Source organism: Apostichopus japonicus, chromosome 23 (genome assembly GCF_037975245.1).
Source record: "Apostichopus japonicus isolate 1M-3 chromosome 23, ASM3797524v1, whole genome shotgun sequence".
NCBI lineage: Eukaryota > Metazoa > Echinodermata > Holothuroidea > Aspidochirotida > Stichopodidae > Apostichopus > Apostichopus japonicus.
This window is the reverse complement of record NC_092583.1, coordinates 1724837-1749365: the sequence shown is the minus strand read 5'-3', so window position 1 is coordinate 1749365 and position 24529 is coordinate 1724837. Positions and strand designations below refer to the sequence as shown.

At 36.2% G+C, this 24529-nt stretch overlaps 1 protein-coding gene and 1 long non-coding RNA gene across 11 annotated transcripts; one reads left to right on the top strand and one right to left on the bottom strand.

The window, feature by feature from the left end:
- Positions 1 to 23: 23 nt before the first annotated feature.
- On the top strand, positions 24 to 8037 carry LOC139964593 (uncharacterized). Its single transcript, XR_011792033.1, has 2 exons — positions 24 to 269; positions 2820 to 8037. It is a non-coding gene; the product is annotated as an uncharacterized lncRNA (long non-coding RNA).
- Positions 8038 to 8151: 114 nt separating this feature from the next.
- Positions 8152 to 24167, bottom strand: LOC139964591 (galactosylceramide sulfotransferase-like). Of its 10 annotated transcripts, none has more exons than XR_011792030.1 (4): positions 21539 to 24167; positions 15730 to 15850; positions 13902 to 13959; positions 8152 to 11948 (listed from the first exon to the last, which is right to left on the bottom strand). XR_011792030.1 is itself a non-coding variant. In XM_071966314.1 (4 exons), the coding sequence occupies exons 3-4, from the start codon at positions 14048 to 14050 to the stop codon at positions 8815 to 8817; spliced, it is 1218 nt and encodes a 405-aa protein (XP_071822415.1). In that variant the 5' UTR covers positions 14051 to 14062; positions 15730 to 15850; positions 21539 to 21795; the 3' UTR covers positions 8152 to 8814. The 10 variants fall into 10 exon arrangements, 5 of the variants coding, with proteins under 5 accessions (XP_071822415.1, XP_071822414.1, XP_071822413.1 ...); XM_071966314.1 differs by having other exon boundaries at positions 8152 to 9883; positions 13902 to 14062; positions 21539 to 21795; XR_011792031.1 differs by lacking the exon at positions 15730 to 15850 and having other exon boundaries at positions 21585 to 22187.
- Between the last annotated feature and the right edge of the window lie 362 nt (positions 24168 to 24529).

Here is a 24529-nt window from a genome sequence, read left to right as displayed (position 1 = left end):
GCTTTGTTTATCTAACACTCATTTTGCTAATGTAATGGATCCATTTGAATGATTCAGCACTTCAGTGATTTGTATCGGCGCACTTGCTCGATTCCATGTGTCTTTAATACATAAGGTACGGTAACAAATACATTGAGCTGCAGCCTTATGGTAAATAGAACGGTTTCAAAAGTTGACTGGATCGGATGTCAAGATGTGAGTTCAAAGGGTAGGCCTACACTATCCCATGCATGCATACATCGACGCCGGGCCTACAAATCTGCAGTTATGTAAGTTGTATACTTAAGTACCAATGATATACAAATCGCACAACAGCTATCAACCTGATAAGTTAATAATTGTTTTGTTTTTTCATTTTAATTATTTTATGGCGCCTTGCGTTCTTGGTAGCAATCTCAGAGCAAAATGTTGTGTAAATAAAATATCAAAATGACAGAACAAGAGAGACAGGGACACCGATAAGAAAAAAAAAAATGAATACAAAATGGGAATAATGGCGACGGAAGCAGTTCGCCTAATTAAAGGGTGTGAAGACTAGCGCAAAAAGAAATGCCGGTTATCTGACTTAGTTTCGAATGAGGTGTAACAAAAGTATTAGACACCACCATCGATCCCAGAAAATACACACACACAGCTTGCTACCGTCGGTAATTAGACACTAGTAAACTGTCAGTACATACAGCTGCGGTCAATACCCACAGCACAGTGTACAAACGATACAGCGATGGACATCTCAGGTCCAGCTACAACAAAACTTCACTTGCATGCAACGGAAAGTTAATTTTTTCAGATGGCCGCACGCGGTTTGGAGCGAGTCTTCAATGCCTTTAAGTTAGAAAGTAACAAGTTACAACCACTCCTATAGGGCAAAATATGAAGGAAAATAAGCGCGTGTGCATCCAGGACTTGCGCAGTGACGTGCACCTGCAAAATTTCAAAGGTGGAGAGACGTGAAATTCTAACTTTGCTCGACTTACTTAGGGACTGATCCTTTATGGAAGGGCAAGAGGCGATTTTCTTTGGCGGAGGGGGTTGGGGGTGGTGAGGGGTCCAGCCCATAGATACAACACACAACAAATTAATGAAAGCGTAACCAAAACGTTCGGTCCATTATAATCAGTTTTTATATCCTTCCCTTGTATTAATATCTGAGAACATAACTGAATTACAAATGCTAGAATAATCAAAGAAAATGAAGAAGATGAAGAAAAAACAGACCATGAAAATGAAATATTATAACAAAACATAATGAAATGTCTTTTTCATCTGACACATGATACCATTAATAACTACACGGTACAATTAAGTCACCTTTTTCAACATTGATAATTGCTTTGTTCTAATTTTCATCAAATATTTCTTGATCTGGATACCATGAAACAATTCTCTTCATATAATTAACAGAACTGATTAACGTAGACTCTGTCATATTGCAAGGCTTGATGACGATAAATACAAAAAAAAAACTTAACTACAAATCCATCAACTTTTGTGAAGCGATTTTGTGGCAAAGTTGACTAAAAGCTTCCAAGATGATACTGGATTTTGCCAAAAAACAATTTTTTTTTGAGTCAAGCTGACTTAACTAGTTTCTACAAGTTCACTACGAGTATACTTGTGTTTAACTGGTCTCAACACGTTTACTAGGAGTCAAGTTGACTTAACTGGTCTTGGCATGTACGGTCGCTCCTCCCACTTTGCAAGCCAGTTCGTTATTCGTCCAATTGTATCATATAGCGAAACCACCAAATCCGCCTCTAAAGTCTTCAGTTCTTGGTTTTAATTCGATATCTCTCCCAGAATTATCAAACTGACTCTGCTACTTGTATTATTTTGTATATTGTATTCTTAAATATTTAACTTTGTATTATTCAGAACATTGTAAATTGTAACGTCAAATCTTAAAGTTGTTCGTGTTTTCTTTGCTTTCGAAAAAATGAAAAAAAAAATGATGAGAAGAGAGTAGCACTTACTTCTTTTTTTAATCGTAGTCCACGTTTCTTCTTTGTTTCTCTAGACCAATCGACTTCTCCAAAAACAACAACAAATTAACATAAAATATTAAAGTTATAATAGACAATGTAGGTTCCTATATATTCAATATTCTCAGGCTTTCCAATTCACTTGTGTAGGTCCAGGGAGTTGTTATGTTCCATAACAACTCCCTGGTAGGTCGCGTGTATACACAGCCATACTCTCTTCCACGCGTTTGGAAAAAGACTGGATGTTAAACCAGGGAGTTGTTAACTCCCTGGTTAAACGGATCATCTTTAGACTTCTTCGTGCATAGCTGTATACACACAAACTGTAAGATTAGAGCCATCTTCTTTATTTGCGAAGTGCGCCACCACTTCACTTGGCAACTCTGATTTAACAAAAACTTGCTGTTCGTTTGCCCAAGTAAAGCGAAAAACTGTCATAATTTCGCTCTGTTCTGCTAACCTGTATTTTAACTGAAACATCTGATGAACTTAAGTTTATAGATCATTTTGGACCTTTTGTTGTAGTAAGATGTTGTATAAGTGTCGAGTATTATTGAAATTAGTTTGATTACGTGTGCCTGGTTATTTTGTGCAAGTCGTCATTTTGTTATATCATGTGTTTACTTGTCAGGCCTAGAGTGTCGCGTAATTGGTCCATGTAGTTTGCAGTGTTAATTTTGCGCCAAGAACGTATGTTAAGGTATTCGACGAATCAAGAGTTGTTTAGATCAGTGTAAATTGTAATTCCAGATCCATGTAAATAATGCTGCAGCCCAAGTGAGAGATTGTTTGCTTATGCTGGTTAGATTGCCTGTATTCTTTATATCCAACATCCAGTGCTTCATGAATGATTCGTACTGACTGCTTACCTGGCTAACCTGGCTAACCTGTAAATGGGGACAGCAGTCGCCGGCAAAGTGGTAAGTGTCTCCAACATTCTGAGAACGCTTCGAATAAACGATTACATGACATATAGACTGACACTTGAGTATTACGTATAATTATCTTACCAGTTACTTATTATATTTTATTGTTTCATGTTTTACCATAGATTCGAATGAGCCTACCAGAGAATAGATTCATACGAACTTTATAGCTGCTGCTGTCCTACTGTACTTATTTCTGTGTCGTCTGACCCTTTCTTACACAAACACTTAGACATGGGAGTTGTACTCCATATAATCCGTAAGCTCTTTGTCTGTTTATAGCTCCATGGTGTGATGGAATAAGCATAGGGTGATTAAGATGATGGAGAGATGTCAGGCTTCAAGGTCTTTGCAGTTACGGTTGTAATCTTCGTAATGCTTCAAGCCCATTATTACGATGGTGATTATAATGGAGGATAAGAACGAATAAAGGCATCTCTTGTGGAATGCTGCAGCTAAATGTTGCGTCGAACTATGATATCCTCAGATATGGCTTACAGCCATTCCCAACCCGTCCGACTTATAGCCTACCTAGTATAATCTTATAGCCAACCCGTACTAATTAACTTATAGCCTAGCTAGTATAAGCTTATAGCCAACCCGTCCTAACTTATAGTCTAGCTAGTATAAGTATATTGCCAACCCGTCCTAACGTATAGCCTATAGCTATATGGTATAAGCATATTGTCAACACGTCCTTTATACGCGCATTGCAGCGCTGCAGCGGTCAGTGACAGACCCGGTTGGACGTTTGATAACATTTCAGATTAAACAAGTAGTTGTAATGTATATGATGGATCTTGATATACACACATATACATCCATGCATATACATATTTTGTGACGTTATTAATATATTGAATAAATTGAGTGAATAAATTACTTTTCTGTATAGGCCTATGTATTTGTATATTCCCATGTGTATACTTATGTTCTCATGTACTTGTTGTCACGTTAGTTCTTCATTGTGAATTTCGTATGAATTTCTTGTTTTATTACTTTTCCACATATATATTGATATCTCTTCACTTGACTTGTCTTAGATAAGCTGTTTTTTTTCTTTCTAGTATCACTCAGTATTTTTCTAGTTTTGATCTGTACTACTTATTTCTTATACTTTGCAGAAGGTTTAAATAAAAAACATGCTGCCCTCTAATTTTGCATGGTAACCTGATTTAACTGGTCTCTGCGTGATTCTATATAGGAGTCGATAAAACTATAAAATGCTCTTCGTAACCACCAACCACATCCCTTTAAGAGTTCTATCCTCAAGTGATGGTTAATGAGCTTGTAATTATGGCTTCCACTAAGTAACCTATTTTTTCTAACCTATTATAAATGAATATTAAAAACAAGTACTGGAGAATTTGGAAATTTTCAACTTTTCCTTCATTGTTAGAAATGATGCTTGAATAGTCATCTCGATGAAATATATATATTGTTGTGAGATTTAAATATCTTAAATATTTCGAAAGCAAATAAACCCAAAGTAACTCAGTTCTCAGAATGATGAGATTCTACCTCGAGCGGGCCAGGCACATAGCCAAGGGGGGGGGGGCGAAGGGGCGACCGCCACCCCCTTGAGCATATTTTTTATGATATCGCTAGTAATTTCAAAGTAGAAAATGCTTAGATGCAACTTACAAGGCCTGGGAAGTGCCATTTCCAGCCATCTGGGAGGCACTTTCGGCCAAAATTTTATTCTACGCTTAGATAGTTTGTCTACAGGCTTCGCCCCTCCCTTGGCAACTTCCTCGCTACGCGCCTACAGTGGGCACTGAGAATATCCAGTAATATAGTTAGGAAAGATGTAGAGTTGATCGTGAAATCAAGTAAATCACTGACAGAAATTGACAGAAATATTAAATAATGTATATAACAAGGTGGTCAATATGTTTTATTGATAAGAGTTATCATTTTAATAATCCTGCACTCTCATAAATTAATTTCTATTTTCGGTGTATTGAAACGGGTTTTTTTTTGTGAAGAAATCTTAGATAAATGGAACAAGAAAATCAGAACAAGGTACATGATATTGCCAAAAATGTATTTCCTAGTCTCAATATTGAATTGCAATAGATATTAAAAAAAAGCGTTAATTACGCTTTGACTATACAATTCGTAAATTAAAAAAATGTTAATTAATGGAATGGGCTTTGCAAATATAACTTGTCTGAAAGCTTATATATGCGAAAGCATAGTTTTCATATGAACAGCAGTTATGACCCATAACCATTCTATACGTAAGCACATGAATTAAAGATTGATTTATGAACACTCATTTGTAGGGGTGAACAGTATGATTTTAAAAGTCAATAATCGATATGTTTGTGAACACTCATTTTATGTGTGAACACTCATTATCATGTGTGTACACCTATTATTTGTAAGAACACTCATTATATATGCATTAGCCTGTGAATAATCGATATATCGGTGAACACTCATTTTATGTGTGAACACTCATTATCTATATGTGTGTACACCTATTACCTGTGTGAACACTCATTATATATGCATTATATATGCATTAGCCTGTGAATAATCGATGTATGTGTGAACACTTATTTTATGTGTGAACACTCATTATCTATGTGTGTGTACATTTTGTATTTGTGTGAACACTCATTATATATGCATTAGCCTGTGAATCTTCGATATATTGGTGAACACTCATTTGATGTGTGAACACTCACTTATATACATGTGTACACTGATGTGAAACTTAAAAAGCAATAAACAAACAGCCTTAAATATCATATTAAGAAGCAGAAAAAATCTCTATCGACACAAAAATTGGCAAAAAATAAGCAAAAGGTAACATATACTAACACATAAGCATTGTCATATCCACCCTGTCTTAAAAAACCTGCACTGGCTACCTGTAAAATATCGTATTATGTATAAAATGTCTTTATTGTTTATAAATCACCTAAAGGATATGGTCCAATGTATATTTCTGACTTATTACATATTTATGTCCCCTCTCGTAATCTAAGATCCAGCTCTCAATTTTTATTATCTGAAATTAAGTCCAAACATTCTTGGGGGGGAGGGGGGGGGTAGGTCATTTATTGTTTCTGCCCCTCGCTTATGGAACCAACTCCCCTAAAAAATCAGACAAGCATCTACTCTCTCTAACTTTAAGAAGAGCATCAAATCCCACTTAATGACAAAAGCTTTTATATGATCTTATACCATTAAGTTTTTCTTCTGTCATTGTTTTGTATTATTCTGTATTATTTGTATCATTTCTCATTGTCAATTGCGCCATGAACATTCTTTGAGTGGTGTGTGCGCATTATAAGTCGTATTATTATTATTATTATTATTATTAGTATTATTATTATTATTATTCTGAGAACTGTGGCAATATGGGCTGCTAGGTTCAAATTTATTCTGAGTGATATAAAACGTAAACAAAAATATAAAAAAGTGAAAAATCGCAAATGACCGTGAATTACCGAACTTGAATTCAATTCTGTTGTCACAAAAACATGAAAGGTTTTTTTTTGCACACCTTAAATGTTAATTGTTCCTTCAAATAACACCGTCCTTGTCAACGTTCACATGCTTGTATACCGAAAAAAAATTAGCATACAAAAATTCTTTTGTCAAAGGCTAAAGGTTTCAACAAATGATGAAATCACACACAAGCAAGCAAACAAGCAAGGAAGCAAGCATAGAAACAAATAAGTAAATAACTAAACAACACAAAAAAACAATAACTGAATAAATGAACAATAATAATAACAATACTACTACTCCAATTACTAATAATAATGGTGGTAATAATAACAATAATAATACTAATACTAATACTACTACTACTACTAATAATAATAATAATCATAATCATAGCATTAACTATACGTTATCACATTTTACGTGGTGGACCAGCAGTAACGGTACCCAACGGAGGGGTAGGGTTGTATTATAGGGTTAGTAACATATTGCAATAAGTACTTGAAACCCAACTTTTTTTCTGTGGTGGGGGTGGGGAGGGGAGTGCACATTATGAGGAGTTCATTCGAACGATAGGAACTTAAAGGCTGACTTTCGCTAGAATTTAGTCTTGATATGTTATAGTCCAAGGAAAAAGATTTTGTTAGTAATGTGTCTTTAGCTGTTCTATGTTGCTAGATATTCACATTTTTTAAGAGATTTTAAATCGCTGGAATGCTCCTTTAAAGGCCTTTGTCTGATGACGACGTCAGATCCTCAGTATAAGTCTAAATGTTAATGGTAATCCAAAAATAGTATATAAACAATAGAGTTACCCTGTGGTGACTTTCAAGATACCATTTCTCTTTGAAACTTCGTTGGAACTAACATGTCATTTGAAGTCTTATGATTGCCATTGAGTTTTTGTGCCGCATATGACCTAAATAATATAGTCCGTGTTTATTAGGCTGTATAGTTCAGCCACTTTAATTGTTGTACCTTAGCTATTTTAAAGGGTAATTTCTCAAACACTAAAAGTGGTCTAGAAACACACAATCTGGACTCGAAGCAGTGATTGGCTAGTGGTCTACAAACATATCAAAATGAATTTTCTGCCTAAAGACACCCTTTAAAAACAAACAAACAAACAAACAGATTGATAACGTCTTCAACGTGAGAATTAACTATGACAGTTTTAAGACGTATGCTATCGATGAAGAGGTACGTGGGATCTAGGAAAAAGGCTAGACGAAACATTCTAAAACATTTTCTCAGGCACCCTGAAAACCTGAGATTCAAACTTTGCTGATAAATATCTGGAAAATTCTGAAGAATTTGACGCGCGTAAATCCCACGAGAGGAGGTCCATTCCCCCCTTCTCCTCTTTTACAACCTCCAGTCCAACTCACAGCCCCCTTGCCCCACCCACGCTCCGACGAAAAGGAAACGAGAGTATTAAAACCTTCTTTCCTTTCGTAAATGGCACAACCCTGATAGCAGGGCAAATGACGTAAGGCGATATCAATGAGCTATAATAACCATGTATGTATGTATGTATGTATGTATGTATGTATGTATGTATGTATGTATGTATGGGTGTATGTATGTATGTATGTATGTATGTATGTATGTATGTATGTATGTATGTATGTATGTATGTATGTATGTATGTATGTATGTATGTATGTATGTATGTATGTATGTATGTATGTATGTATGTATGTATGTATGTATGTATGTATGTATGTATGTATGTATGTATGTATGTATGTATGTATGTATGTATGTATGTATGTATGTATGTATGTATGTATGTATGTATGTATGTATGTATGTATGTATGTATGTATGTATGTATGTATGTATGTATGTATGTATGTATGTATGTATGTATGTATGTATGTGTGTGTGTGTGTGTGTGTGTGTGTGTATGTATGTGTGTGTGTGTGTATGTATGTATGTATGTATGTATGTATGTATGTATGTATGTATGTATGTATGTATGTATGTATGTATGTATGTATGTATGTATGTATGTATGTATGTATGTATGTATGTGAGTATGCATGTAGGCCTATGGATGTATGTATGTATTGGCTTGTCTATCCTAACATAGCTATTCAGTAACTAATACGCGAGTCTAACATTCTAAGGTGGAACGGTTGAAATAGGCAAGAATTACTCACGACGGTTTCCTTCGATATATATAATCTGAAAGTCCAAAGGTCTACAATTACAGCAAATAAAAGAAGAAGAAAAAATAGCACTTATCAACGATCGCTTTAAAAAACAGTGTTGGTCTTCTATTGATTATACGTTATCACAGACCATACGTTATACGTAGGCCTATAAGTGACAATTCATCCGAATAATAATAATCATAATAATAATAATGATTATAAAATAACAACAACAACAATAATATTATAAGTTCAATGAACCTATTGTAATTTCTTGGGCAATCATCCATATTTCTTTTTCATATAAGTTCGAATAAGTTTCGTGTATCCGATGTCGGCTCTTAGAATCCTGGTGCACCTTTCTGTATTATTCTTAAGTACAAATTTATCTTCTCTCCTATCTTCTCTGTCAAGTCTATAAGAATCGATACATTGATCAAAAGCTTCCTGGTTTAATTGTCTAAAAAATTTCAAGTCTCTCTGAAAATCTTTACCGTAAGCATCTACTTTCTTCCAAAATGTCCGATTGAAGTGATCATATAGTAAAACATCTCCATGGTTCCATTTTTTAATCTTCGCTATTAATTCGTCACTTTTCTGAAATCGATGACTTGAACTTCTGACCCCAGCTGATATGTATAAAATATCTTCATAATCCCAACACAATAATTTTCTTAATAGAATGAGAGACTCGTCGTAATATTCTCTGATCAAAACAAGGTCCAATTCCTCGTCCAAGTCTTGAATTGCGCCCTCTAATTTGACGTCATCCTCATCGAACTCATGCTCGAAACCTAAATCGAATAATTGTCCATTTCTACTCAGTTGCCACATTTTAAACTTTTTCCAATATTTCTTCGGGTCTTTCATATAAGCCTCCAAATGTGTTTCTCCCTCTAGTTTATTAATCGTTTTGTACATTTCGAAATATCCGAAAGCCGATTCCAATTGGTCTTCGGGCTTTCGTAGGATGGTGACGTAGACTGCATTCGGTATCAATAGACTCATCTCCTTACGATCATATCTGGCGTGATTCGCTAAAATGTCAAACGTCTTCTTCTTCATCTTAGGGAACGATAACACATCTTTGCGATTAAATTTGCCAGGAAAGGATAGAACGTGGCTTTTTCCCGTAACGAACGTCAAATTGCGATAATAACCGTATCGCTCAAAGATGGAAGCAGTTGTTGTACTCGCTGTTTTGTGTGTCTTTATAAACACTATCTTCTGTTTTGGTGAACATTCTGGCTCATGTGTGGAAACCAATGTGTTATTATTATTATTATTACTCATATCTCCCCACTCTAACTCAGCGAGAGGCGCAAAGCTTCGGTAAAGTCCTGCAGTTAACCTTCAAATGGAAATCGAAAAAACGGTGACAACATTTATTTCATCACATTAATTCGTTGAAACTAATTTTTCAAGAAGTCTAGTGAACGAAAAAACCTTTTTTTTTGTTCCAGCCCCCTCCCCACCCCCTCTCATCATCTCCTTTCGACATTAGAAGGGGTTTCCAATAATTGTCAAAACAAAGGATTGGGCGGCCATTTGAAAACCATTGGAGATTGGTCTAACGTCCGCTCCATCCAACCAAAGATTTTGAGTGGTAAAAGTGTTTCTTACTAAGATAATTAGGCCTATCTCCTCTTTCCCATGTTGTGATCATATAATTGTCCCCCTGGGGGGAAATATTTACACATTGTAATTATTTAAAATCTGTTCATTTTGTCAATAGGGACCCAAGTATTGACAGATAGGTATTGAAATGAGGTTTTAATTTTTATAATTTTTTTATAATTAAGCTAATTAGATATGCAAATATGTAAATGAGGTTATGATACAAACAATGTACTTTTTTGCCCATGGATTTGAAATTATTTTGATGAAATTTGCTGGACTTTTGATAGTTTGATGAGTTCAAGACATGTTATTTCATTAGTAAAATATAATTTGATGTTTGAATGTGAGGAATATGACTGATTTTCCCCCCTCCAAACAAACAAATGTATTCTGTAATACATTGGTAGCCACGCGTAACGGTAAGTCTATATATACCAAATTGCGCTACATACACAATACATAGTACATACAGTGTGCAACTATCCCAGCAAAAAATGTACCCTAATTTTACCGCGGTAAACTATGGTAAATGTGTGGTAAATAGGGTAAATGTGTGGTAAAATTGTGGTAAAATCAACCGCGGTACAACAAGTTACCGCATTTTTACCATGGTATTACCGCGGTAAAAGTATGGTAAAAGTGCGGTAAATTTACCGCAGTTTTACCATTATATTACCGCGGTAAAAGTAGGGTAAAAGTGCGGTACATTTACCGCGGTAAATTTACCGCAGTTTTACCATGATATTACCACGGTATAAGTAGGGTAAAAGTGCGGTACATTTACCGCGGTAAATTTACCACAGTTTTACCATGGTACTACCGCGGTAAAAGTGTGGTACATTTACTACGGTAAATTTACCACAATTTTACCATGGTATTACCGCGGTAAAAGTAGGGTAAAAGTGTAGTACATTTACTACGGTAAATTTACCGCAGTTTTACCATTATATTACCGCGGTAAAAGTAGGGTAAAAGTGTGGTACATTTACTATGGTAAATTTACCATAGTTTTACCATGATATTTCTGTAGTAAAAGTAGGGTAAGTTAATATGGTACATAAACTACATAGGTGAAATTCCTACAATTGTGCCATGATTAACCACAGTAAAAATAGGGTAAAACTATACGGTGCAATTATACTATGGTAAATTTACCATAATTGTACCATGATTTTACCACAGTAGAACATATATGGGTCACACTATGAAACATGATGGTACATTTACAGCAATTTTTCCATGATTTTGTCCCATATTTTTGCAATACTGATATGACAAACCTTTTGTTCTACTCATATCTTAATGTTGGCAATATAAATTACCTGTGGATATGAGTTGAATAAAGAAGAGAGACAAGCGGCTATTCTTATATGTTATAGTATGCATCTCTTTTCCTAAAAAAAAAACAAGCAGAGGATAGATGCATAGAGAATTCCTTCATGGAATCCCTGATAAATTTGAGATGAGACAGCAATTAATTCTTTTTTCTTCATTATTAGGGAGAACCTAAAAGTCTTTAAAATGAAAAAAAGAATTATAAAAACTAGCACACATAAGGCATAGCTTCTGTGCCTCAACACTGTGGCACACAAAAATTGACCAATCAGTGTCCTCAGATTTGGGTATTCTCTGTCAGGTCCATTAAATGACATGACAAGTCTATGTATCTATAATCTCCCCCGTAGGACCTCTTGCGAGGTCGAACAGGGGTAAATTCCTTTATTGTCAGATTGGAGCGGTGAGGTGGCAGAACGGGAGAGTACACGTCTGCAGTACCTGAGGTCCCTGGTTCAAACCTTTGAAGACAAAAAAAAAGTCCATGTGACCCCCTCGGAAAAAGGTTGTTTATTGATGCAGGCTGTCTTATGTGCAAAATAAAGCTATGGGAAGCTCTCTAGTGTATTCCTATCTCGAGTAATGATTTTCTAAAAGCATGTCTTCACATGTGTTCATTTACGGGCAATCGGGAATTTAAGAGGTCGTTTTGAGTTGTTGAGTAAATCTGCAAAGATTTCCTTCAGAAACGTGAGCATATTGACCAATGTTAACTGGCACCCGCTGAAGATACGGTATGCCTGTATGACCATGGAGCAATAAAGAGTTTATAGCTCCATTGTATGACATGCGGGCATGTTTGAGCTTTCCTGAAACGGGGACAAACTTTGAACATGACTTGTGGTTAGGGCGGTATAGTATTCTCACCCTTAATTCCAAACATAAGGATAATATCATGTCCGAATGTGTCGAAGAAGTCATCAATAATTCTTGCAACTTTAAAGCAGCATTTTGCGTTGGGTCGCCTTTTTCCACCTTTTTAACATGTGCATCGATTTGTTTTAGATGTATCAATCATAAAACAGCAAACTAAGATACCATCCAAGTTTCACCCTGCCAAGAGCGTTAATTAGCGAGTAATTAACGATTTATGTCGATAACGAGTAAAAGTGTCCTCGACAAAGTTTTCATATCTCCAAATCCACTAGTTTGAATTCCACCAATCAGTGAACAGTATGTTTATTCATGAGCATTTTGCGTTTGGTCGCCGTTTTCTACTTTTTTGACATGTCCATCGAGTTTTTTACATACTTTTTACATCAAATCACAAAACAGCAAATTAAGATATTAGCCAAGTTTTTCCGTGCCAAAAACGTTAATTGGCGAGTATTCCACATACAAAATTAATCGCATTCAGTTCCCAAACCCACTAGTTTGAATTCAACCAATCAGAGATGCAGGTTTAGTTATGAGCCGTTGCTAAAAATAGATTCAAGACTTTGCGTTGGTACAACCAGGGAGTTGTTATGCAACTGCCTGGTACAACTGCCATATAGACTGTACACAAATCAAGCGTGGTGTTATATTACTTATCTGTCAATGACGTTCGTAGTGTTTAAATATTCATATTATGGGCGAGGTTTATTGGGTTCCCAACGGAAAATATCTTGGAGAACAACAAAGTTGAAAGTTGCAAATTTTTCGACTTTCATGTCGCTGCAAAATGCTGCTTTAAAGCAGCATTTTGCGTCCTTTTCTATGATTTTTCTCAACCTCACTGATTCTATACTTTGCCATAATGACATACATAACTAGCTAATCTATTTATATTTTACTTCAAATGGTGGCATGAAAGTCGAAAAATTTGCAACTTTCAACTTTGTTGTTCTCCAAGATATTTTCCGTTGGGAACCCAATAAACCTCGCCCATAATATGAATATTTAAACACTACGAACGTCATTGACAGATACGTAATATAACACCACGCTTGATTTGTGTACAGTCTATATGGCAGTTGTACCAGGGAGTTGCATAACAACTCCCTGGTACAACCAACGCGAAGTCTTGAATCTATATTTAGCAACGGCTCATAACTAAACCTGCATCTCTGATTGGTTGAATTCAAACTAGTGGGTTTGGCGGAATTGTATGCAATTAATTTTAACTGTGAAATTTGTCGAGGACACTCTTCTCATTTATCGACATAAATCGTTAATTACTCGCTAATTAACGCTCTTGGCAGGGTGAAACTTGGATGGTATCTTAGATTGCTGTTTTATGATTGATACATGTAAAAAAATCGATGCACATGTTAAAAAAGTGGAAAAAAGCGACCCAACGCAAAATGCTGCTTTAAGACTTATTGATTGAGAGGGGGAGGGGGGGCCTTTATAGTAGTAAAGCTAAAAGTTTTACCAGAAGCTGACTTTTCACAGACCGAAAACTTGAAATCGAGGCAAAACCATTAACTTACCTTACATTCGATTTGAAAAGTGGCTTCAAGCGAGGTAAGTTGACTTGGTGTAGTAGCCCTAAGATCGCAACGATTACATACAGGGACAAAGAGATAACAACGATTATCCGTTTGGACTGTAAACATATTGTCTTCGTCTGCGGAACCATGTTAGCAAGATACTAGAAGGAAACATTTCGAAATATATAGAACCGATTATATTTGAATATTTCAAATAGTTTACAGCAATTCTGTCAAGCTTCCTCACCGACGATCTTTACCAAATTTGGTATGTGCGACATACAAAACACACACACACACGCATACATGTTTATATGTATATCTCTGTTATGGAATATTGATTTATTAATTTTACTTGATAAACCATAATCAAAGGAATAGATAAAAAAAAACCTTTACTATGTGTAGAGTCAGTATGATCTATTTTGTACAAAATAAATAAGGTAAACGACACATATATACCAATTACCGTTAGAGCTATTAATATATCACATAAATATGAAAATCATCTTAGGTACATTCAAATCGCGATGCGACTCATATATATTCGTAGTACGACCGGTAAATATCATATATTACTTAACTTTTAAGACTTTTAAGGCTTAAGGCTTTTAATGTCGAACTACGTTTGGGTCCAGCTGTAAGGGCACATAGCAGATGACCAGGTGGCCCCGCCCCCTCTTTACTCCATGCAGCACTGTCAACATTTTTTTTATTCTTCTTCTTTTATAATCTAGTTGTTCATTTGTCCTTTAAAGGTTCACACAATTGGTATTTTGAATTTACCTAACAATGCATTATCTTTCAGTTCCAGTGCTTCATTAATAATTTGTAATGTAATAACAGCCTATATGAATTTCTCCTGTTAATTAATGTTTTCTAGGCTTAGATAACGACGTAGAAGTATACAGAACAAACAAATAGAGACCTCAAGATTTTTATGTGTCGCTTAATCTGCTTGTAAACCATGATTTAATTCCTTAAAATTCCATTTAAAGCCACGCAACTACACACATACGCACACTCACCCACGTACAAATAAACATACACCTAGTCGTTATCTTTGAACATTGGAATAAGATGAAAGCTGTGCGGCACATAGATATAGTCAACGGAGTTTTCACACTGTCATAAGTGAGTTATCTGTTACATCTTGGGGCAAACCGACTAATGTGCTTAGTATACACAAAACAAGCCTTTATAGACAATATATCAACAAAAGCAGGTAAACATCATTCAGGTTATAGTCTATCCAGCATAAAGAACAAACACAGCTAAGTCAATGAGGGGATGGGCATTTTGGGGGTCTACTGGCAGGGGTACCCCACCAATATAAATTACTGGAAATGCCCATCACTTACATTTGAAGTAATACCTATCATTTTCCAGTAGGTTTCAACTGGTTACCTCATGAGCTGACCTAGGTCAATGAGGGGATGGGCATTTTGGGGGTCTACTGGCAGGGGTACCCCACCAATATAAATTACTGGAAATGCCCATCACTTACATTTGAAGTAATACCTATCATTTTCCAGTAGGTTTCAACTGGTTACCTTATGAGCTGACCTAGGTCAATGAGGGGATGGGCATTTTGGGGGTCTACTGGCAGGGGTACCCCACCAATAAAAATTACTGGCAATGCCCATCCCTTGTATCTGAAGTCCTAACCAACATTTTCCAGTAGGTTTCAAGTGGTTACCTCATGAGCTGACCTAGGTCAGCCGTGAGGGGTCAATTATTGATCACTGGCAGGGGTACCCCACCACCAATAATTACTGGCAATAGCCATTTGTTGCTCTTGGGGCCATATCTGACACATTGTACTTACTTTGATGTGGTTACCATGAAAGCTGATCTAGGTTAGCTATCAGGTGACTTTAAAATTGCTCTCCCAGCCACACCCACCACAGCCGGTTTGCCAGTCGTCTGGTTTCATATACAGGAATGCACTGTGAACATTGTGATGTACAAGGCAATTGGTTACCTTCCCAGCTAACCGAACCCTCTGGGCTCCCGGTCTATTGGGATCATTATTAACATGATTAACATAATTATTAAGCTTTGAAAAATAACTTGGTGTTATGCTGTGCAAAGCTAATAATTATTTGGTAAAGCTGCTATTCCTGGCTTATAATTTGAGGGACCTAGATTTAAATGTATACCTCCCAATATGTTATAAAATTTTAATGTAAATGTATGTTTAGGATAACGTGAGTTATCATGTGCTATATCTGTATCTGTGCTTACACGTATATCATATTTTCTGTTCACAGGTCAATAATGGTGCAGATTTTGGCTTCCTGAAGACAAGTGGGAGGCCATTTGTAGTTAAGAGAAACACTCTTTGTTCGTGAAGACTTAACTGGTGTCGATTTGGGGTACCACTTTAAAACGAAAGTCATGAGGAACCCTTGCCCAAGATTCAACTTTGCATTATTGTGCAGTGCTATACTTTTGCGATTCATGTTTGATCCATTAACTTGTCTTAACTTTGTTGGAATAAAATCAGATTTTCAGATTTTTGTTTACAGTGATTTCTTCTCTATCTGTCGAAAGTCAGCCTTTGTAGACATCAGAAGTTTTATCAGAAATAAATACTGCCAACGTACACATTATTTGTGCTTCTTCTGCTCTCTTTTCTTTCAGTGATGCTAGTCAGTGAAACTAGTCGGGTTTAATTCTTTCAGTGATTCTAGTCAGTGCAACTAGTCAGTCGATACCGACTAAGAAAGGTTAGTCGGGAGAGGCACCATCCTGACTAATGTAAAACCTGCTATAAACTAGTCGGTGGCTGGTATAAATTAGTCGGTAAAGACCGACTAATGTCACCAACTAATGTAACTGACTAATATACATTTACCGACTAAGAAATTGTTGATCGACTAAGCTGACGGACTAAGATGACCGACTAAGAAATCCAACTGACTAAGGAATAAATTAGTCGGTATAGCAACTGATTAAGGCTGTGTTAGTCAGGAGAGGCACCAGATGGACTAACGTTATGTTAGTCGGTGAACCAATTTAAGTTTTCAGTGTACAACTCATGCCTATGGAAGCGTGGGGACATTAATATTATATGTATTATCTTAGATTACAAATAAATTCATGTGTTTGCACTGAAACCCTTTACAAGGTGTACTTACTATATAAAGAGAAGTGCAACTCATAAGCAAGAATATTTTGACATAATGTGGTAGCCCATACATGCAATACAGACACAACTCTTTAAATGTACATTAATATTCACACAGATTGAAACAGATTGAAAGAGGAAGGTGCCAACTGCATTATCAGTACGCAGCTGGTACGGTACGGTGCCAGCATTATTTTAATATATGCCAGCATTAATTTGAATTTATGTCCACATCAAATCAATTTTATGTAGACATAAAAAAGTCCTGCCTCCTGATATGTCGTCATAATTTCTGAATTTTGTCCACTGTGGCCAACCATACACGTTGTGATATTTGAGAGTGCACACACATGAGAGCCTATACTATACAAACTTTGCTATCTCTACACGGGACAGCAACGTTACAATTAGTTGCATTGAGACCGTCGGTATAATGCGCTATATAAATAAGTTATTTTAACAAAATACGTTGTGTTTATTGAGCACGATAAATGCAAAAATGTTTGCAGACAATGGTAAGGACTATTAGTCAAACAAATCACAGGAAATTTGGAAACGCATCATTGACTGCTTTCAGCATGAAACTTCTTTGTAACGGGAGTGTTTTTAACCTTCTACTTTGCGGTTGATTGTTATCATTTATTTGTTTTGAAACAAATTCAATCATCTATACAAAGGATTTGAAGAAATGTCGGTTCTTTTGAGAAGTTGCGGTTATTTTAAAAGAAAGAAAGAAAGATATTATTCCAAAAAGTACGAAAACATGTTATTGGAAACCTGCTCAAATCCCGAATCCTGTGTCGTTGTACTCTTGTTTACACAATTTACACGTTGACACTGAGGGTTATATCTACGATTTGTGCAAACAGATGAATATTATTTTTTTTCAACTCCCTGGTTTAAAGTTGCAGGTAAAAAGGCATGTCTATTAAGTGTTTATATGAATGAGGAATTGTTATAACGGAACGCCGTTACTCTTTTAGAGATGTGTAACCATTTTCTTTAAAACTTTCCTAGCTTCCAAAATTGTTATTATTTTGAATTCTTATACATGAACTCATACTTTCATTTGTGGCTTCATCATCTGTTACTAACAATGTGTTCAAATTTGTTGTATCACAGTGTTCTTGAGTTTAATTGTTTCTACCTGGTAAGTTGCATCACATAATTTAAAAAACAAAAAAGCACCTACGGTTACAGTTTACCGTTAATCAATGAATCACAGGTAGGGATGTGTCTGTTGTATAAAGGTTTACAAGATTGATTGCCCTACACAACAAACAATAACAACACCACTGAACTGAACTGAACAATGTGGCAACAAACACGTATTTAATGTAAATCCCACCCGTACAGTATACCCACAAAGAAATGTGTAATACCCACACGTTTATAGTACTCGAGTCCAGCTTTCTGCACTCGGACTTAAGACCAATTCCAATTTGGTATATCATCTTGCTTGGCAGATCTCTTATTTCTGAAGTTTACTCTTTGAGTGTCCAAAATGAGCACTTATGTAAGGAGTCAATGCAGTCTCACACATTTAGCCACACATACAATGAATATCTTCTTGTTGAAAGCAAATCCTATGCAGCCAATGCTTTGATTGGTTGCTGCTATTCGTCATATGGTAGATTCTTTGGCATAAACGATAGTGGCTTTGTAATTTATATAGAGACTGTGTGTATACGATAATTCCCACAATATAACTCCATTTCAATTAGATCCTTTCATTGTTCAAACTGTTTCAAAGTTATGGTTACAAAGATAAAACGGTGATCATTAGATGTAATTTTGATCTTAGTAATACAGTGAAAAGCAGTGTGATGTGACAAACAATAATTCACAATGACACAGGCTGTCCTGAAATGACCATTGACCTCAAAAACTGGCTTCTTGTACTAAATGTGATACATCAAAATACTAAATATGACATCTGTCCTTGTTAAAATATTGTGATAAACAATGGTTTCCACAATTTGACCCCTGGTGAACTCAAACGAATATATGACCTCCGCCCACAACATATCACAATATTGGGACTACTAGCCCCATTTATCATCTACATGGCTGGCTGGTGAATGCCAGCTGAACATACACTCTCAGGCGCGTATCCAGGGAGAGGCGTTGGGGCGTGCGCCCCCGGGTAAGAAAAAGAGGAGAGAAAAAGAAAAGAGAAGAAAGGGGAAAAAAGGGGGGAAAAGAGGAGGAAGGAAGGGAAAAGAAAAAGAAAAAAGAGAGAAAAGTAGAAAGGGAGAAAAGGAGGGAGCAGAAGAAAAACGCCAAGACATCGACAAGATGGTGGCGCTCCGCTTAGAGCCCCTGTTTATGATAATGTGAGCTATCATGTGCTATATCTGTATCTGTGCTTACACGTATATCATATTTTCTGTTCACAGGTCAATAATGGTGCAGATTTTTGGCTTCCTGAAGACAAGTGGAAGGCCATTTGTAGTTAAGAGAAACACTCTTTGTTCGTGAAGACTTAACTGGTGTCGATTTGGGGTACCACTTTAAAACGAAAGTCGTGAGGAACTCTTGCCCAAGATTCAACTTTGCATTATTGTGCAGCACTATACTTTTGCGATTCATGTTTGATCCATTAACTTGTCTTAACTTTGTTGGAATAAAATGATATTTTCAAATTATTGTTTACAGTGATTTTTTCTCCATCTGTCGAAAGTCAGCTTTTGTAGACATCAGAAGTTTTATCAGAAATAAATATTGCCAACGTACACATTATTTGTGTTTCTTCTGCTCTCTTTTCTTTCAGTGATTCTAGTCAGTGAAACTAGTCGGGTTTAATTCTTTCAGTGATTCTAGTCAGTGCAACTAGTCAGTCGATACCGACTAAGAAAGGTTAGTCGGGAGAGGCACCATCCTGACTAATGTAAAACCTGCTATAAACTAGTCGGTGGCTGGTATAAATTAGTCGGTAAAGACCGACTAATGTCACCAACTAATGTAACTGACTAATATACATTTACCGACTAAGTTATCGTTGATCGACTAAGCTGACGGACTAAGATGACCGACTAAGAAATCCAACTGACTAAGGAATAAATTAGTCGGTATATCAACTGACTAAGGCTGTGTTAGTCGGGAGAGGCACCAGATGGACTAACGTTATGTTAGTCGGTGGACCAATTTAAGTTTTCAGTGTACTCGGCCGATGCTGCATAATTTGACTTTGCATGGATGTCAACGGTATGACCTCAACATAAGGGGACACAACTTGTACATCGGGAAGAGGGTATCTCGGGGTGTGATGGAAGGCGGGGGCTACCGTGTAGGCAGTGATTAAAGGAAACCTGCGATTGCGTATAGGAGCGATTGCGTATAGGAAGCATTTTTCATACATGTCTAAAAAGCAGTAAACTAAAGCGCACCGGCTACATAATACGGAGTTGCTTGTCTTTAATAATTAGAACGATGAGCTCAAACTAATACACGCTACGAAAAATTGTATAAATTTTTATAAAGGAAAAACCCCGTTGCACTCAGAAGAAGAAGAATGAAAAACAACAAAATTACGACAGTTTAAGTAAGTTAGTTGCCAAAAAAGTGGTCGAAAGTTGGTCGAAATTGTCTGCAGTTATACGGTACACTTGATTTGTGGCAACAATTTACGCAAAGTTGGTTGGATTTACAAACGTACCCAATGTTATAGGTAAACAAATTGGTCCAACCTTTTTAACAGAGTATGCTGTTTGAGTTGGGTGTGACATTAATTAACACATCATAGCAGAAATTAATTGGACAGCTTTCAATTTAACTGAAAGGTGTACACCAATTGAAAAAAACGAAGATAAAAAATTTAAAAAAATCATCTCTTAGACAGTGTTGATACGAAGGGGGAAAAAATGGTGTCCCTACACATTTAAACTATACCATATATGATTTTACACTATTAAATATTGTAACAATGTTACCGAATTTTAAGATTTTGATAAACTAAAAACAAAGAGGTTAATTTTAGAGGTAGGCTACTTGTAACCTTATTCAGACCGCATTGAGCATCAGTAGGCCTATAGTACTAGATTGTAGCCAAATTAACACGAAAGAACTACAGCTTCGTGGGTTTGATTCTCGGAGACGAAATATAAATGTTCTTTGTTCTTTTCTCCTTTTTCATCTTACTTATCCTTTGTATTCTTTTGACTTTTGTAATTTAACTATTCACCATTTATATTTATATTATGTGGGATATAAATCAAACTGAAAATATGTTTTGGTAAAACTGTACAAAATATTAAAAGAGCCTTACCGACATCCTTGCAATTTTCTTAAGCAGAAAACAGAATCACCACCATGATGTCAAAGTAACTAGCAAAGTAATATATAAACAAACAGAGAGGTGATATTCTGAGATTAAAGGATTCCTTTTATGAGCCTTCCGTCGCCATCATATTTGAATAATAGTTCATTAACACAGATAGAAATGTTACATGGTCTTTATGTTAGGCTACTTATTAGAATAATAAGAATTTAACTGTGTACTCACCGGATAACATGTAGCCTATTATAGAAAATAAATTGGCGAGCCTAACCTTTCATGCTAATGTGGTAGGTCGCTTTATCCAATGTCTTCCGACAGACCTTTCGCCACGTACCAGTGTATTCTGAACATTTGGTGTATTTGCTTTTCTTGTAAGCTTTGCGCTGATCGGGGTATTCAGTTGCTTACCGGCGTTGCAAACCGCATTGAGGTTATTCTATCGGATTTAGCTTCGTGTGACGTCAGGAGGTATACAACTCCAGTCCGGCTGTAGCTAAGTAAACGCTTAATTAATAATGATAATTACAATGACATAAGAATAGGGATATGAATAGGAATGGGGAATAAGAATCAATCAATCTATCAATTAATCGACAGGCAGACAGACAGATAGATAGATAGATAGGAATTTCGAACGAAAAAGTGATATTATTTCTACTTAGTCGCAATTTCAATTGTTTGGGTTAATATTTCACTATTTTGTTTGTCGCAAATTTGCCAATCTATTCTCAAAGTATATATCGATTTTTTCCCCGGAAATATCAACTTACTATTTCACCGCAAAAAATCTCAAAATTTACGACAATTGAATCTCGACATTTGAATCCTCCTTTCGACTTGATATTTTTCGACGATTTACCGTTACCTACATGAAACGGGGGGAGGGGGGGGGGAGGGGAGTTGCTTTGTTTATCTAACACTCATTTTGCTAATGTAATGGATCCATTTGAATGATTCAGCACTTCAGTGATTTGTATCGGCGCACTTGCTCGATTCCATGTGTCTTTAATACATAAGGTACGGTAACAAATACATTGAGCTGCAGCCTTATGGTAAATAGAACGGTTTCAAAAGTTGACTGGATCGGATGTCAAGATGTGAGTTCAAAGGGTAGGCCTACACTATCCCATGCATGCATACATCGACGCCGGGCCTACAAATCTGCAGTTATGTAAGTTGTATACTTAAGTACCAATGATATACAAATCGCACAACAGCTATCAACCTGATAAGTTAATAATTGTTTTGTTTTTTCATTTTAATTATTTTATGGCGCCTTGCGTTCTTGGTAGCAATCTCAGAGCAAAATGTTGTGTAAATAAAATATCAAAATGACAGAACAAGAGAGACAGGGACACCGATAAGAAAAAAAAAATGAATACAAAATGGGAATAATGGCGACGGAAGCAGTTCGCCTAATTAAAGGGTGTGAAGACTAGCGCAAAAAGAAATGCCGGTTATCTGACTTAGTTTCGAATGAGGTGTAACAAAAGTATTAGACACCACCATCGATCCCAGAAAATACACACACACAGCTTGCTACCGTCGGTAATTAGACACTAGTAAACTGTCAGTACATACAGCTGCGGTCAATACCCACAGCACAGTGTACAAACGATACAGCGATGGACATCTCAGGTCCAGCTACAACAAAACTTCACTTGCATGCAACGGAAAGTTAATTTTTTCAGATGGCCGCACGCGGTTTGGAGCGAGTCTTCAATGCCTTTAAGTTAGAAAGTAACAAGTTACAACCACTCCTATAGGGCAAAATATGAAGGAAAATAAGCGCGTGTGCATCCAGGACTTGCGCAGTGACGTGCACCTGCAAAATTTCAAAGGTGGAGAGACGTGAAATTCTAACTTTGCTCGACTTACTTAGGGACTGATCCTTTATGGAAGGGCAAGAGGCGATTTTCTTTGGCGGAGGGGGTTGGGGGTGGTGAGGGGTCCAGCCCATAGATACAACACACAACAAATTAATGAAAGCGTAACCAAAACGTTCGGTCCATTATAATCAGTTTTTATATCCTTCCCTTGTATTAATATCTGAGAACATAACTGAATTACAAATGCTAGAATAATCAAAGAAAATGAAGAAGATGAAGAAAAAACAGACCATGAAAATGAAATATTATAACAAAACATAATGAAATGTCTTTTTCATCTGACACATGATACCATTAATAACTACACGGTACAATTAAGTCACCTTTTTCAACATTGATAATTGCTTTGTTCTAATTTTCATCAAATATTTCTTGATCTGGATACCATGAAACAATTCTCTTCATATAATTAACAGAACTGATTAACGTAGACTCTGTCATATTGCAAGGCTTGATGACGATAAATACAAAAAAAAACTTAACTACAAATCCATCAACTTTTGTGAAGCGATTTTGTGGCAAAGTTGACTAAAAGCTTCCAAGATGATACTGGATTTTGCCAAAAAACAATTTTTTTTGAGTCAAGCTGACTTAACTAGTTTCTACAAGTTCACTACGAGTATACCTGTGTTTAACTGGTCTCAACACGTTTACTAGGAGTCAAGTTGACTTAACTGGTCTTGGCATGTACGGTCGCTCCTCCCACTTTGCAAGCCAGTTCGTCATTCGTCCAACTGTATCATATAGCGAAACCACCAATTCCTCCTCTAAAGTCTTCAGCTCTTGGTTTTAATTCGATATATCGCCGAGAATGATCAAACTGACTCTGCTACTTGTATTAATTATTTTGTATATTGTATTGTTAAATATTTAAAGTTTTGTATTATTCAGAACAATATAACTTCTAATCTTAAAGTTGTTCGTGTTTTCTATGCTTTCGAAAAAGAAGAAATGAGAAGAGAGTAGCACTTACTTCTTTTTTTAATTATAGTCCACGTTTCTTCCATGTTTCTCTAGACCAATCGACTTCTCCAAAAACAACAACAAATTAACATAAAATATTAAAGTTATAATGGACAATGTAGGTTCCTACATTCAATATTCTCAGGCTTTCCATTTCATTTATGTAGGTCGCTTGTATACACAGCCATACTCTCTTCCACGCCTTTGGAAAGAGACTGGATGTGAAACTTTCTTTAGACTTCTTCATGCATAGCTGTTTACACACACTTCGACATGGGAGTTGAACTCCATATAATCCGTAAGCTCTTTGTCTGTTTATAGCTCCATGGTGTGATGGAATAAGCATAGGGTGTTTAAGATAATG

Excerpts from the sequence above, each read along its gene's own strand:
- LOC139964591 (XM_071966311.1), bottom strand. Across the intron at positions 9,884-13,901 it reads CTTTTCAAATCGAATGTAAG|GTTAACTGCAGGACTTTACC; the intron begins GTAAGTTAATGG and ends TTCCATTTGAAG.